Below are 12,953 nucleotides of genomic sequence, written 5' to 3'. Positions count from 1 at the left end.
TCTGTACTTTTGAATAAACTTGGATAAATCCTTTTTTTCACGTGACCTTTTATGCAGAGTACAGAATCGGTATGCATACCGAATCTGGAGGAATTTCACAGAATCGGTATTGATACCGATTCTGTACTTGTACTTTTGAACAAACTTTGAAAAAAGAACAGAAAATGACGTGAACAGATCAAAGTTGGAAAACTCTGTGCTTCACGTGCAACTTTTTCTAGCAATTGCCAGTTTATTGCATAATTGTTCAAATTCACGGAAATATTGTACTTTCAGTACAGATTATTTATAGAAATCTATTTTTTTAATTCGCTAGCAAAAAATTTTGAAATTTCAACCGTCTTATATAACCAATATGAATAAGGAGTCTATTGACGACTAAGGATACATCAGAAACGTTATTCCAATTTCATCCGGAATAGTCGATTACTTTTTCTTTCCAAACCATAAGTTTCGTCATTTCTCCTGATTGCATTGTCCATCTGCCATTCTTCTTCTTTCCGCGCAGACAACGTTCTGTTCCTGTCTTCTACCGTTTCCCCCTCTCTTCCATTTTCTTTTCCTCCTCTTTCATCTCATTTCTTGCTTCTGCCAATCTGTCATTGATAAGCCCGGCTTTTACCTTTCGAAGGTCAGTAGAAAAATTCTAGCCGGTTAATATCCGCACCGCCCATTAATTTTGTACATCCTCTTTTTGATATGGCGTAAGAAGTTTCCCTCAAACCAAAATCTGGAAATATTTTCTGACTCCGCCCCTTTGAGTATGGAGGACAAGATGTGAGGGAGATAATATAAAAGAATTCAAGAAAAAACGACAAAATCATTCACTCAAATGTTTCTTTTATAAGCAATTATAATAATAAACTAAACATTTCAGGGTCTAGACCGAAGCAATCATCAAGATGAATTGGATTACTGTAGCTTTGGCACTTGCTGTTGTAGATTTATCATTCTGTGGAAATAACATTCATCCACATTTCATGGCTTGGATGAAACAAAATTATAAACCAGAAGAAGTTGCAGCATTTGTTAGAGATGAGCTGACAACTGGAAGTTTTGGAGGAGGAGTTCTTACACAAGAGACAACGTAAGTCGTTGCAAGGAAAACTTTTAAAGTATTTTTTTTCAGTGATAGACCTGTCATTCTTGTTCATGGATTGAATAATGAAGCCGGTAGCTTCTGGAAAATCGCTCGTGATTTCGCTGCTGCTGGACATCCCACTCAATACCTATTTGCTACAACTTGGGGAAGAGGAGTTGAGCAAACAAATCTGAATGTAGCAATGTCTTGTGGACATGTCAGACATGTATGTTCAATTGAACATCTTAAAATGGCTAAAAATGAGTTCGTTCCTTTAGATTCGTCGTTTCATCGAAGCTGTTCTCAAGTACACCGGAGCACCACAAGTAGACATTATCGGATATTCAATGGGTTCTCCAATTGCCAGAAAAGCCATCATGGGAGGAAAATGTGTTGATGAAAATGTTGAATTGGGACAATCTATCCAATCGAGAGTTCACACGTACATTTCTGTAGCTGGAGCCAATCAGGGATCTCAACTTTGCATGTTCCCGTTCTTGGAGATTTGTAATATGAACACTGGATTGGCATGCAATTCGAAGTTCTTGAATGATATCAACTGGTTCAAAAACTACGAGTCAACATACAAGAGCTTCAATCTTGCTTCAACAGGAGACTTCGTCGTCGGATACATGGCTTGCGGAAAGAAAGCATCTGAATTCGCAGGTGGACATGAATACAAAGTTGAAGGAATGAACCATGAACAGACTGAATTCGATACTGCTGCAATTCAATTGAAAATGTTGAGAGAATCAACTTCTGGACAGTCGAAGAGGTTTGTTTTGAAATGACACACATTTGTGTTAATGAGATATAAGTACTTTCAGTCGGCCAAGTGTGAAAGAAGATAAGAAAAAGAACGCATTTGCTGATGTGAAGAAATACTTGAACTCGAAAAGAAGAGATGTTAGACACACTGAACCAAAGAAACCTAAATCTCCAAAACGATCTCCACAAAAGAAGTCTGCACCAAAGAAGGTAATCCAAAAGAGAGCACCAGCCAAGAAGGCTTCACCACCAAAACGTGCTGCTCCATCGAAGAAAAATCAGCAGAGAGACACCAAGAAGGATCAAAAGAAGCCAGCTAAACACTGAAAAGTTTAAATTGGAAATTTTAAAAAGCTTTAATTTAATTTGCTCAAGATGTATGTAGATAGTTACCATGTTGTCTTTTATTTTGTTTCTAATTTATTGTGTATTTCAAATGTACAAAATGAACTCCTTTACGCATATTCTCCTGTATATGTGTTGTGTCACTTGGAATTGTTTTAAACCGTTAGAGCTTCTACCTTTAGTCGTTCATCCTCTTCGCCGTCTACAGTACTATCTCCAATACTAGTTCAACTTGACGGTTTCAAGCGGAACTGATACACTTCGAGAAATCCTGCTCCATATCTCAGATAGCTCAAAAACTGCATAGCTTATTGTTGAGAAGTTATAATCTCATCAATCTGAAATAGTGGCAAAAGAAAAAACTGCTCAAATCGAGCACAATGATTGTATTGATAGTCATCCAAGTCAGAAATGAACGTTGAAATCCTAAGAGACTGAAGCAAAACTATGTCTCAATTTCAATCCACGAAATTTCTGATTCTGCTTCCTAGAGCGCCGTCATGGCGAGAATTCATTCCGAAACAATGGCAAACTTCAAAAATAATTCTCGTACCTCCTTATAGACTAATTCACAAACCTGTCACCTGACATTACTACATGAACTCTTGCTGAGTTTTTTTTGAACTTGGTATATAGGTTACATATCTCACCTATTTAAAAAATTTGAAGTCATGATTTTTCGTTGAAATTTTCACCTAGAACTGTTTTATGTTTTCAAACAGCATTAATATATTTGTTCCATTGACAAATTATTTCTAATCTCGTAGTTTTTCTGATGTCTATTGTTGGTTTTTTTCATTAAAATCGAAAGTTCAATTGGAAATCAAACCCAGTAAAACAAAACATATAAGTGAGGTTTATCAGAATTATCATCTACTGCCGCTTACTCTTCAATCTTCGACCGTTCCGTTCGGATTCGGACAAGATCCTTGTGGCCAGCCCGTTTTCTTCGAATTTCAATGTATTGAAAACGCTTGTTTCAATAATTCAAAATACTAACTACACAGGTTCCTGGTTTCTATAACTAGCTTGTTTGAATACCTAGTTAAGTTATACTAAAATTGACAATATATTCTAATACTTAGAAGTTCCTAAACACTTTTTCAATCCAGACTAACTTTTTGCAATCACGATCAATCAATCAAATATTCAAAAACTTGGAATAATCGCACTTCGAATAAATCACACTCCCTCGTTAGTTAATCTGATACTTTTCTGATCTTTGCGCTTATTTCCTCTCCATTTCTGCGCAACCTAAACCCGTCTGCCGTCCAATATCTATTAATGAAAAGGACAATGAATTAGAAGAGATAAGACTACAAGCGACGACATCAATATGATTCAAAGAGTGAAAAGTTGTGTTTTGATGCAAAAAAAGGAGAAATGCGTGCGTAGAGAACACAGATAATATATCATTGCAGATGTATCAGAACGGAGAGAAAACGATAATGAGAAAATTGTGTTCCGATGATTGAACAGACTATACAGACGCTGTCCCAATGGAGAAAACCAGTGAAATCAAAACTATCAAAGACATCTGGGTTCGGAGTTAATATATTTGATTGACTTTGCGTTAATGTAGAATAAAATTCAGAATTTCTAATTGTTCAATTCTCAGACATTTTTTTTGCAAATTTTTCTAAAAATGATCTCGAGTACGGTAGCTTACTTTATGAGATTGTTATGAAAAAAAAAACAATAAACTGAACTCACTTTTCTTTCTTCCTTTGATTGCATTCTGATTGTCCCTAACACTCAAAATGAGTTCACACTATTCTGATTCGAAAGTGACATCAATACGCAACGAAGTTCATTTAAATCGTATCATCTTATTCTCGAGAATCATTGAAAATCGAGACTCCGCCTTTTGACGTTGTTGGATGAATTCGAAATTTTGGCATCTGGTTTATTTTCCTATAGGTTGAGTGTTAGAAAACTGAACAGATTGTTATGTATCTTTAGACTTTAACTTACATGTCCTACCGTAATCGATTTGATGAAGATACAATGGATGATGTTTCGGGTGTCTGAAAATTGGCTCTACTTTTAAATTATCGTAAATTCGCTAACTTTTAGGATCCTTTGTAAATACTTTTCAAGAATTCCGCAGTCTCGAGCAACATGCTCCCTTATCGATCAAGTCATGGGCCGTTTCGTGTTCGGTCAGAACGGAATGTCATCAGAGTAAACTAGGTTTCAAAATGGGTATCATTTTATTACCATTTGTGTTTTTCCCGCTGCTGCTTCAGAATACTTTTACGAAAACAACTGATGTGAGAAAGAGCAGAAAGATTATGGTTGATCAAGATAAACTTTAATCGGTAACAAAACGAAAGAAATATGGGTTTCTGTTGAAACACGTCAAATGTCTCACCGTATTGGTGCTTCTGTATCTGGTTGGAAGTTTAGAATCTTCTGCGTCAGCTTTCACTTCTAAAATGTATATTTCTCTCATATCAACCTCGATTCAAATTCTTTTCTCCGTCATGGATACTGTGTCTACGTGGGATATTAGTCCGATATCCAGTTCAAGAGATCACTTCCACAATACGAAAGACCGACAAAAAATATCGAAAAGATACGGTATCAATAGTGATGCGTATAGACTATGGACGGGTGAAAATACTCGATTTTTTCATCACGCTTCTAGACGAATCTAATTCTTCCCTCGCATTGTGAATACACAATTTGGTGTGGTTTGATTGATATGAAACACAGGATAATCTGGCTGGAACTACTCGCGGAGATGATTTGTCCAGACTAGAGAATTAAGATCTCTAGGAAAACAGAATCCCTGGAAATGTTTGGTTCGATTTCCTTCTTCAAAGTTTTCGAGATGATCAGCAGAAAGCAAAAAAGATCTTTATGAAATGTCCTTGATTTTTTGGTATTCAATCGGATTATATTCGAATTTGAACAAATGCAAATACCGAAAAGTCAGGACAATTTATTCTTTGTGAATCGTTTTCATCGGATCCAAGTCAGATTAATTGTAAGAATGAGGAAGTGAACAAACAATCGGAAAGATTTGAAGACGAAGTCAAAAATATCGGAGTTGGTCAAAAATAATTTGAATCGATTTGAAATTGCTCTGAAACTGTATGAAAAGTTAACGGACATTTAATTGTAAAGTTCAATGAATAAAAGAGATTTGTAAAAATTGGGGCAAGCCTTGATTGTTTTATACTGAGCCAGTATAACGATTATTACATGCGATTCTTTGAAGAGTCTGAAACCCGAAAAGACTGGCTTTTTCGTTAAATACAATTGTCGTTTGTCGAAACATCTCCATGAGTTTCGATTACATTCTGTATTACACTTGTTTCAACAATAATCTACGTCCACTTCAACTTAAATTTCCATATGTTTATATTTCAAAAAGTGTAGTTTGTTCATGATGGCGATGTACAAAATTGAAATTCCAATTTCATCCGGAATGCCAATAGTCGATTACTTTTTCTTTCCAAACCATAAGTTTCGTCATTTCTCCTGATTGCATTGTCCATCTGCCATTCTTCTTCTTTCCGCGCAGACAACATTCTGTTCCTGTCTTCTACCGTTTCCCCCTCTCCTCCATTTTCTTTTCCTCCTCTTTCATCTCATTTCTTGCTTCTGCCAATCTGTCATTGATAAGCCCGGCTTTTACCTTTCGAAGGTCAGTACGAGGCTATCCGGTTGCCATCCTCACCAGCCATTAATTTTCTCACTCCTTTTTGATATGCCGTGTCCCTCCGAATCTGGAAATAAGGTTTTTTCGGCCACGCCCCCCAATGAGTACGGAGGACATGCTTGGAAGGAAGATTATATAAAAGAATTGGAAGAAAAAACGATGGCACCATTCAAAATCCTTTCAAAGGTTTCTTTTTTGACGGTTGCAATCAAAACTGATCTTCATATTTTTCAGGAATTGAACTGAAAATGAATTGGATTACTGTAGTTGTTGCACTTGGTGTCGTGGACTTAGCAGCTTGTGGAAATGCCCTTAGTCCACATTTCCTGGCTTGGATGAAAGAAAATTATAAGCCAGAAGAAGTTGCAGCATTTGTTAGAGATGATTTAATCACTGGAAGTTTTGGAGGAGGAGTTCTTACACAAGAACCAAAGTAAGTGAAAGGAGCCTGAGTAAAGAAATGCAAAATGAGCTTGTTTTCAAGTTTCGTGTTCATAGTCTTTTTCCAGAGATCGCCCAACCATTTTGGTTCACGGGTTGAACAATGAAGCCGGTAGTTTGTGGAAAATTGTCCGGGATTTCGGTACGCTTGGGTTCACACGTACATACCTATTTGCTACAACTTGGGGGAGAGGTGTGGAAAAAATGAATTTGAATGTTGCCATGAGTTGTGGACATGTCAGACATGTATGTTTTAACAGCGAATTCAATGAGATTGAAACAGTTTTTTTTAGATTCGTCGTTTCATCGAAGCTGTTCTCAAGTACACTGGAGCTCCACAAGTAAACATTATCGGATATTCAATGGGTTCTCCAATAGCCAGAAAAGCGATTCTCGGAGGAAAATGTGTTGATGATCCGAATGTTGAATTAGGACCATCTATTCAATCGAAAGTTCACACGTACATTTCTGTAGCTGGAGCCAATCAGGGATCTCATCTCTGTATGCTTCCATTCTTCGATATTTGCAACATGAACACTGGATTAATGTGTGGTTCTAAATTTTTGAATGATATCAACTGGTTCAAGAACTACGAGTCAACATATAAGAGTTTCAATATTGCTTCAACTGCAGACTTTGTTGTTGGATATTTGGCGTGTGGAAAGAAAGCATCTGAATTCGCAGGTGCACATGAATACAAAGTTGATGGAATGAATCACGAACAAACTGAATTCGACACTGCTGCAATTCAATTTAATATGTTGAGAGAATCCACTGCTGGACAATCGAAGAGGTTTGTTTTCAGTGGGAAATATTTTGAGAGTTAAATTATATTTTCAGTCGTCCAATAGCGAAGACAGCACAAGAGAAGACTAAGAAAGGAGAAGTTTCTGATTCAAAGAAAAGAGATCTTAGACACAGTCCACCAAAGAAACCAATTGCTCCAAAACAATCTCCACAAAAGAAGTCTGCACCAAAGAAGTCATTCCAAAAGAGAGCACTAGCCAAGAAAGCTTCACCACCAAAGAAGGCATCTCCGGTAAAAAAAATGGTTCCAGCTAAAAAAGATTCGGCGAAACGAGAGGCGCTGAAAAAGAAAAATCAAAAGAAAAACGCCAAAAAGGATAAGAAGAAGCCGGCTAGAAGTTGATTAATTGAATTCAAAAATAGTTAAATAGCTTTAATTTTATTTGTTCAAATTGTAGACAGCCAAACTGTTTTCATTTCGTTTTACTCATTTTTGTTTCTAATTTATTGTTTTTCGTTTCAAATGTACAAAATAAATTATTTTCAAATCCAATTGGATGCTAATCGGTCAATCAGAAACATACTATTAAACACACATTTATTTCAAATAGTTTGAAAGATCATTTCTTCTCTTCAATACTCATGTCAGCAATATTTGCTAGTTGTTCTTCTTTCATATCCTGGCGACCGTTGTACTGAAAGAAATAAAACAAATGAGCAGGATATATCCTATAAAACTGACCAATCTACGAAGAAAACTCCACGAAACACTTCTTTTCGGATGCCAAGTTCTCAATTTCCGAGCAACATGAAATCCCTTTTGTTCTTTGAATGGCTTCTCAGATGCAGTGTACTCGTGAGCCAACTTGAGCCAATTCGCTTCTTCTGGAGACAGATAAGTTCCCATCGCATCGTCACTACAATCACTTTTAAGTGAAGCAACTCCATAATTTGTATCTGAAGATTTGATTGAACTGACAGAAGTTCCAGAACTTTCTGTTGTTCCGCTCGTCGTTGAACTGGTCAGAAAATCAGAACCAGAGGAGGAGCATGAGCTCAGTGGAGCCAATGGAGGTTGTTCTTTCTGAATGAAATATAGAGAATTTGATAGTTAGAAATGGTGAATATTACCAGAGTAGGAGATCGCATTTGTTCAAGAAATAGATTCTCTGGCTTTTAAATCGTTCAGAAATATTTCAGTTCGATAAGAATTCCATCCGATGAAATGCCACGTGTTGATTCCGTTGACCCGTGGAAGCACGTTATTAATATTAAGAATTTTCTTTTCAGAAAACCCATGTGCTCTGGTTTTATGAATATAAATGTGATCAGCAGTAAATGAAAGAATTGAACTGTCCAAAGTAGTGACTCACTGTAAAAGACATTGAACTAATTCCAATTCATTTGTTATTCATTCAATCGGATCAATATCTCAAAAAAGAGCTCCTCCCCATTGCCACCTGTCACGTTTGCACCTATGACCCATCTCTCAGTTTCGCGCAATCAATCTCATTCTCATCACCTTTCCGTTCTCTTTCTCTCAAAGTCCATTGTCAATGGCATCAACTTCTCTCTGTGTGTGCCAAGGGACCATCTCATTATTTTTTCCCGTTGGATCGCCGCTTATCTCCGTCTCTTCTTCTCACCCACTCTATTCTTTGATGCCGTTCGTCGGGCGCCGCCCCCTCGACTCATCTGCGTCTCTTCCTCTTACCGTACTATTTCTGCAGAGTGGTGTGGGCTCCCGCGAGCTGCTGATGCTCCCCGCGCCGTCGCCTCCTCTTTCATGTGTGCCTTTATCCACATCTCTCTCCCTCCGATGCCCTCGAGCGTCTTTGTTTGTGGCATTTCGATCATACTATTGCTTTCACATATTTACTATAATATTTTTACCGAATGTTTCAGAACCATTCGTTGCTCCTTACTTTCGATGTACCACTCCAACCATGATTCCAAGAAAACAACCAGAAATCCTAAAATGTTCTCAGAATTTACAATTTACGACCTTTCCGACTTTAAACGTTTCTATTTTATCTGCCAGATGTTTCTAGGTCCGTTGTCCTCTTCGTAGTAACTTTTTTAAATGACGTGGCACTAAAAAAGTTTACGTTCTCAGAAGAATCTTCGGTATGTGTGTTACTGACTTCTTCAGACAATCAAGATAGGTTCTTCTGCAATTAGTCACTTTTTTCTGTTTTCCTACCTTGTTTCCGGAGACAATCTCATCATTTTTCCCCGTTTCACTGCTCAAATTTCATGCATCTTCAACTTTGAAATAGCAGGGACCTGCGGGCGCCTTCTCCCACTTCTCATCCTCCACTTACATCGTTATGATTTTTTTTCAACAGACACACACAAAATCGGGGCGTCGCTATTTGCACGCACCCACCTTATTACAAGAAACCACTGATCCACTTTCGAACACTTGTTTCATATTTCTATTTTAGTTTGGAATGAGTTACAGTATGACTCAACGTTTCTTATCTTTCTTTAAGTCTCCTCATTCTGTTTACTCTCTAACTTCCTTCTGATTGTCATGTGAGAATGGATTAGGTTACTGTTTTTTACTTCGTTCTGAGGATGAGTGTTCTCAAAATATCTTTTACTTTCCGTTCAGTGATGACGCTATTCATCATGAATTAGAATGTTTCATTTCCCTGTGCATCTTCACTTTTGTGGGATTCAAACCATATTAATAAACATGATATCGTTCATGAGATCTGAACTTTTGAGTTTTTTTTCCATAAAATCTTCTTGTAATCTTCTCGTATAACTTCTTGTAAAAAATGAAACTTTCTTTATTCCTTTTCTAACAACTGTTTTGAAAAGTTCACTGATTGTTGACATTTAGCTACTTCTCTGTTTTCAATTCTCAACAAGAAAGTCCTTCCAAACTTAAGTTAACAAATCGACAATATGTTCCCTCTAGACAAATGACATCCTTGTTTTTAATTCTTCCAGTCTATCGAATTTCACGTTTTCTGGGTTCTTTCTGATATTGAACCTTTCTGATACAAAGTACAGTATCCGAGTTTGTGGAATGTCTCGATGGTTTCGGCTGTTTGGTGCATTTCCACACTTTCAGAATTGAATTTTCGTCCCCCAGTTCATGATTTTTTTCCAGTTTTATCACATCATTTTCTCATGAGACATATGAAAATGTCTAAATTCCGTTACATTCATAAACATTCCTTATATACATATATTTGTAAAGAGGAGCAGTTCTTTTGGAAATTCGAAAAAGCCATTTTTCTGCAATTCCAACAGAGAAGTGACCTACTTTTTTCTATGTACCGTTCAATAGAAATATATCGTTCCTAGCACAACCAGATTCTTAATTCTCCGCTCAATCATCCAATCCACTTTCAACGTTTTGACCTCGTCATTCCCTTTTTTAAAGTTTTTTCAACCTGCCCTATTCCCTGAACTTCAGAAACGAGCCATCTAGAATCACCCGCAGAATAATCGATCTGTGGAGTGAATGTGCATGTGCGAACGTTGCCATTAGAAGAGAGAACTGATCGAATTTGAAGACGTGCGCCGACCCACCCCATTGCGACCATGGTTGGCGCACCGCGCTTTACTCAAAAACCATCGATTCAACAGACACCGACTGTAAGTTCTTTTTTCCCAAAAATTTTACATTTTTTGACACGTACTATTGTATACATATCACCTATGTTCCGGCTCTTTCTCTATATCTCTCTTTTTTCTTGTGGCCATGCCCTGCAGAGCCACATGGCTCATGGCAAATGATGGCAGGATCCCGTATCGTCTGTGTCTCTTTCTACTGATCATCGCAAGTCCTAGTGTATTGTGGGGGCGATGCCCGAAAGCCAACTGGCCGACGGGCTCCACGAGTTCCCGCGCTATTTCTCGCCTAGCATCTCTCTTGATGCTCGGTTTGCCGTGTGCTTCTCGTCGCTTTACGGCTTTCACGGGCTCAAAGACAGCAATGCCGAGAGGAGCAATGCAGTGAGCCCCCAGGAATCCGTAGATGAAAAAAGACTACCGGAGAAAAAAAGAAGAAGAAGAGAAAGAGTAGAAGCTTGAACCTGACCGCAAAACACTTAGAAAATGACTGAACGCAAGAAATAAATTGGAAGGGATTTGTAACAAGATAACGAGCTGAGAGCAAACGAACAATAAAGAAAGAGAGAGAGAAAGTGTAAATATTGACCGTTCGTAGTTTTTCGAATAGTTTTTTCAAGTTGGAACACTTTTGAAACTAGGTACTTGTAATTACTGAAGCAAACTAAACTTTTAAAACTTTTGAAATAATGAATAATCTGGTTGAACATTTTGAAAAGAGGACAAGTTATTCCCATGATTTTTAGGTACTCTTGCAAAATGATTCACTGTTTTGCCTGTTTTTTTCCAACTTTTAACTGCTGAAGGAAACATGACTGCAACATTACTCCCATTTTTTTACATGCGCATTTCCCTTATATCAGTTAAAACGATCGTTTCATAACAACCCCTCAAACACGAACATGTTGGTACAATTACTTGAGACCACGTGCTCTTTTTTCTTGAGAAAAATATATGAAATTTGATCCATTGAAGTACACAAACACCCTCTTGAAGTCGGTGAAAAAGATGATACCCTGGAACAAAAAACGGTGGAAAGTAACAAAAAAGACTCTTAAAAAACTACTAAGAACTTTTTTTTACAACCGAAAGATACCTCTCTGATAACATTGTTAAATCCTTCCAATCAGTGTCAACAAATTGCGGGGGATCATCTTGTTTTGATGTTTTGGTGTGACGTCAAGTCTCGTTAGGATACCTGAGATATCGAGTGTAAACAAGAGAAACATTGAACTCATCAATTGAAATTGCAAAAAATGATGATTTGCAGGGTGATCTGTTGATGGAATGTCATCTCGAGGCGGATCCACAACCAACAATCGCCTGGCAACATTCTGGAAATCTTCTAGAACCTTCTGGAAGAGTTGTACAGACATTGACACCATTAGGAGGAAGTCTGTACAAAGCGACATTAGTTATCAAGGTGAGAGAAATGAAGTTTTTGAAAGTATCAAATGTCGAAGCAGTTGCATGAAAGAAGAAGAATAAGAAGATAAGGATATGTTGCGAAATTGGAAAAGAAGGGAAAAGTTTGGGGAAACAAAACACAATAAAATAGAACATTGTAGCTAGGGATTTGGATCAAATCAGTGTGAATTCAGAATTCTAATTATTTCTGGAGAAACTGAGCAGTTTGAATAAGCATTCTGTGATTTCAGGAACCAAACGCAGGCGATGGAGGTGCCTACAAATGCACAGCAAAGAATCAATTGGGTGAATCGAACGCCAATATAAATCTGAATTTCGCTGGCGCTGGAGGAGATGAAGCCAAGTCCCGTGGCCCATCTTTTGTCGGAAAACCACGAATTATTCCAAAAGACGGTGGAGCTTTAATTGTAATGGAATGTAAAGTGAAAAGTGCATCAACTCCAGTCGCAAAATGGATGAAAGATGGAGTTCCATTGAGTATGGGTGGTCTGTATCATGCCATTTTCAGTGATCTCGGTGATCAAACATTTTTGTGTCAATTGGAGATTAGAGTGAGTCATTATTCATTTTCAATTATCTACTAATCATTTCTTTATATTCAGGGTCCATCATCCTCTGACGCAGGACAGTATCGATGTAACATAAGGAACGATCAAGGAGAAACAAATGCCAACTTGGCATTGAACTTTGAAGAACCAGATCCAGCTGAAAGACAAGAAAGAAAACGATCAACTGCTTCACCAAGACCATCGTCCCGTGGTCCAGGAAGTCGTCCTTCTTCCCCCAAAAAATCAATGAAATCCAGGGAAGGAACTCCAAAAAGAACATTGAAACCGAGAGAAGGATCTCCATCAAAGAAGTTACGGTGAGCTTTTTTTCAAT

At 37.6% G+C, this 12,953-nt stretch overlaps 4 protein-coding genes across 4 annotated transcripts in view; 3 read left to right on the top strand and 1 right to left on the bottom strand.

Annotated features, from left to right (window-relative positions):
• Positions 1-902: 902 nt before the first annotated feature.
• On the top strand, positions 903-2,176 carry GCK72_014216 (uncharacterized protein; the record flags this gene model as incomplete). The annotated part of the gene is made up of 4 exons (XM_003100661.2): positions 903-1,087; positions 1,130-1,307; positions 1,360-1,856; positions 1,909-2,176. 4 exons carry the CDS (start codon positions 903-905, stop codon positions 2,174-2,176), a joined length of 1,128 nt encoding a protein of 375 aa, XP_003100709.2.
• A 3,936-nt stretch (positions 2,177-6,112) lies between these two features.
• On the top strand, positions 6,113-7,455 carry GCK72_014215 (uncharacterized protein; the record flags this gene model as incomplete). Its single annotated transcript, XM_003100716.2, has 4 exons — positions 6,113-6,297; positions 6,374-6,551; positions 6,599-7,098; positions 7,146-7,455. 4 exons carry the CDS (start codon positions 6,113-6,115, stop codon positions 7,453-7,455), a joined length of 1,173 nt encoding a protein of 390 aa, XP_003100764.2.
• Positions 7,456-7,672: 217 nt separating this feature from the next.
• Positions 7,673-8,201, bottom strand: GCK72_014214 (uncharacterized protein; the record flags this gene model as incomplete). The annotated part of the gene is made up of 3 exons (XM_053730185.1): positions 7,673-7,747; positions 7,795-8,136; positions 8,184-8,201. The coding sequence occupies 3 exons, from the start codon at positions 8,199-8,201 to the stop codon at positions 7,673-7,675; spliced, it is 435 nt and encodes a 144-aa protein (XP_053584957.1).
• Positions 8,202-11,925: 3,724 nt separating this feature from the next.
• Positions 11,926-12,953, top strand: part of GCK72_014213 (uncharacterized protein) — a gene marked incomplete at both ends in the record, with an annotated part of 31,251 nt that continues 30,223 nt past the window's right edge. Inside the window, 3 exons of the mRNA XM_053730184.1 lie at positions 11,926-12,066; positions 12,302-12,622; positions 12,674-12,936. Coding sequence (XP_053584956.1) covers positions 11,926-12,066; positions 12,302-12,622; positions 12,674-12,936 — 725 coding nt within the window. The remainder of the gene's footprint in view (positions 12,067-12,301; positions 12,623-12,673; positions 12,937-12,953) is intronic.

The sequence above is a fragment of the Caenorhabditis remanei genome, chromosome IV, assembly GCF_010183535.1.
Source record: "Caenorhabditis remanei strain PX506 chromosome IV, whole genome shotgun sequence".
Taxonomy (NCBI): domain Eukaryota; kingdom Metazoa; phylum Nematoda; class Chromadorea; order Rhabditida; family Rhabditidae; genus Caenorhabditis; species Caenorhabditis remanei.
This window is presented reverse-complemented; position numbering and strand designations above follow the sequence as displayed.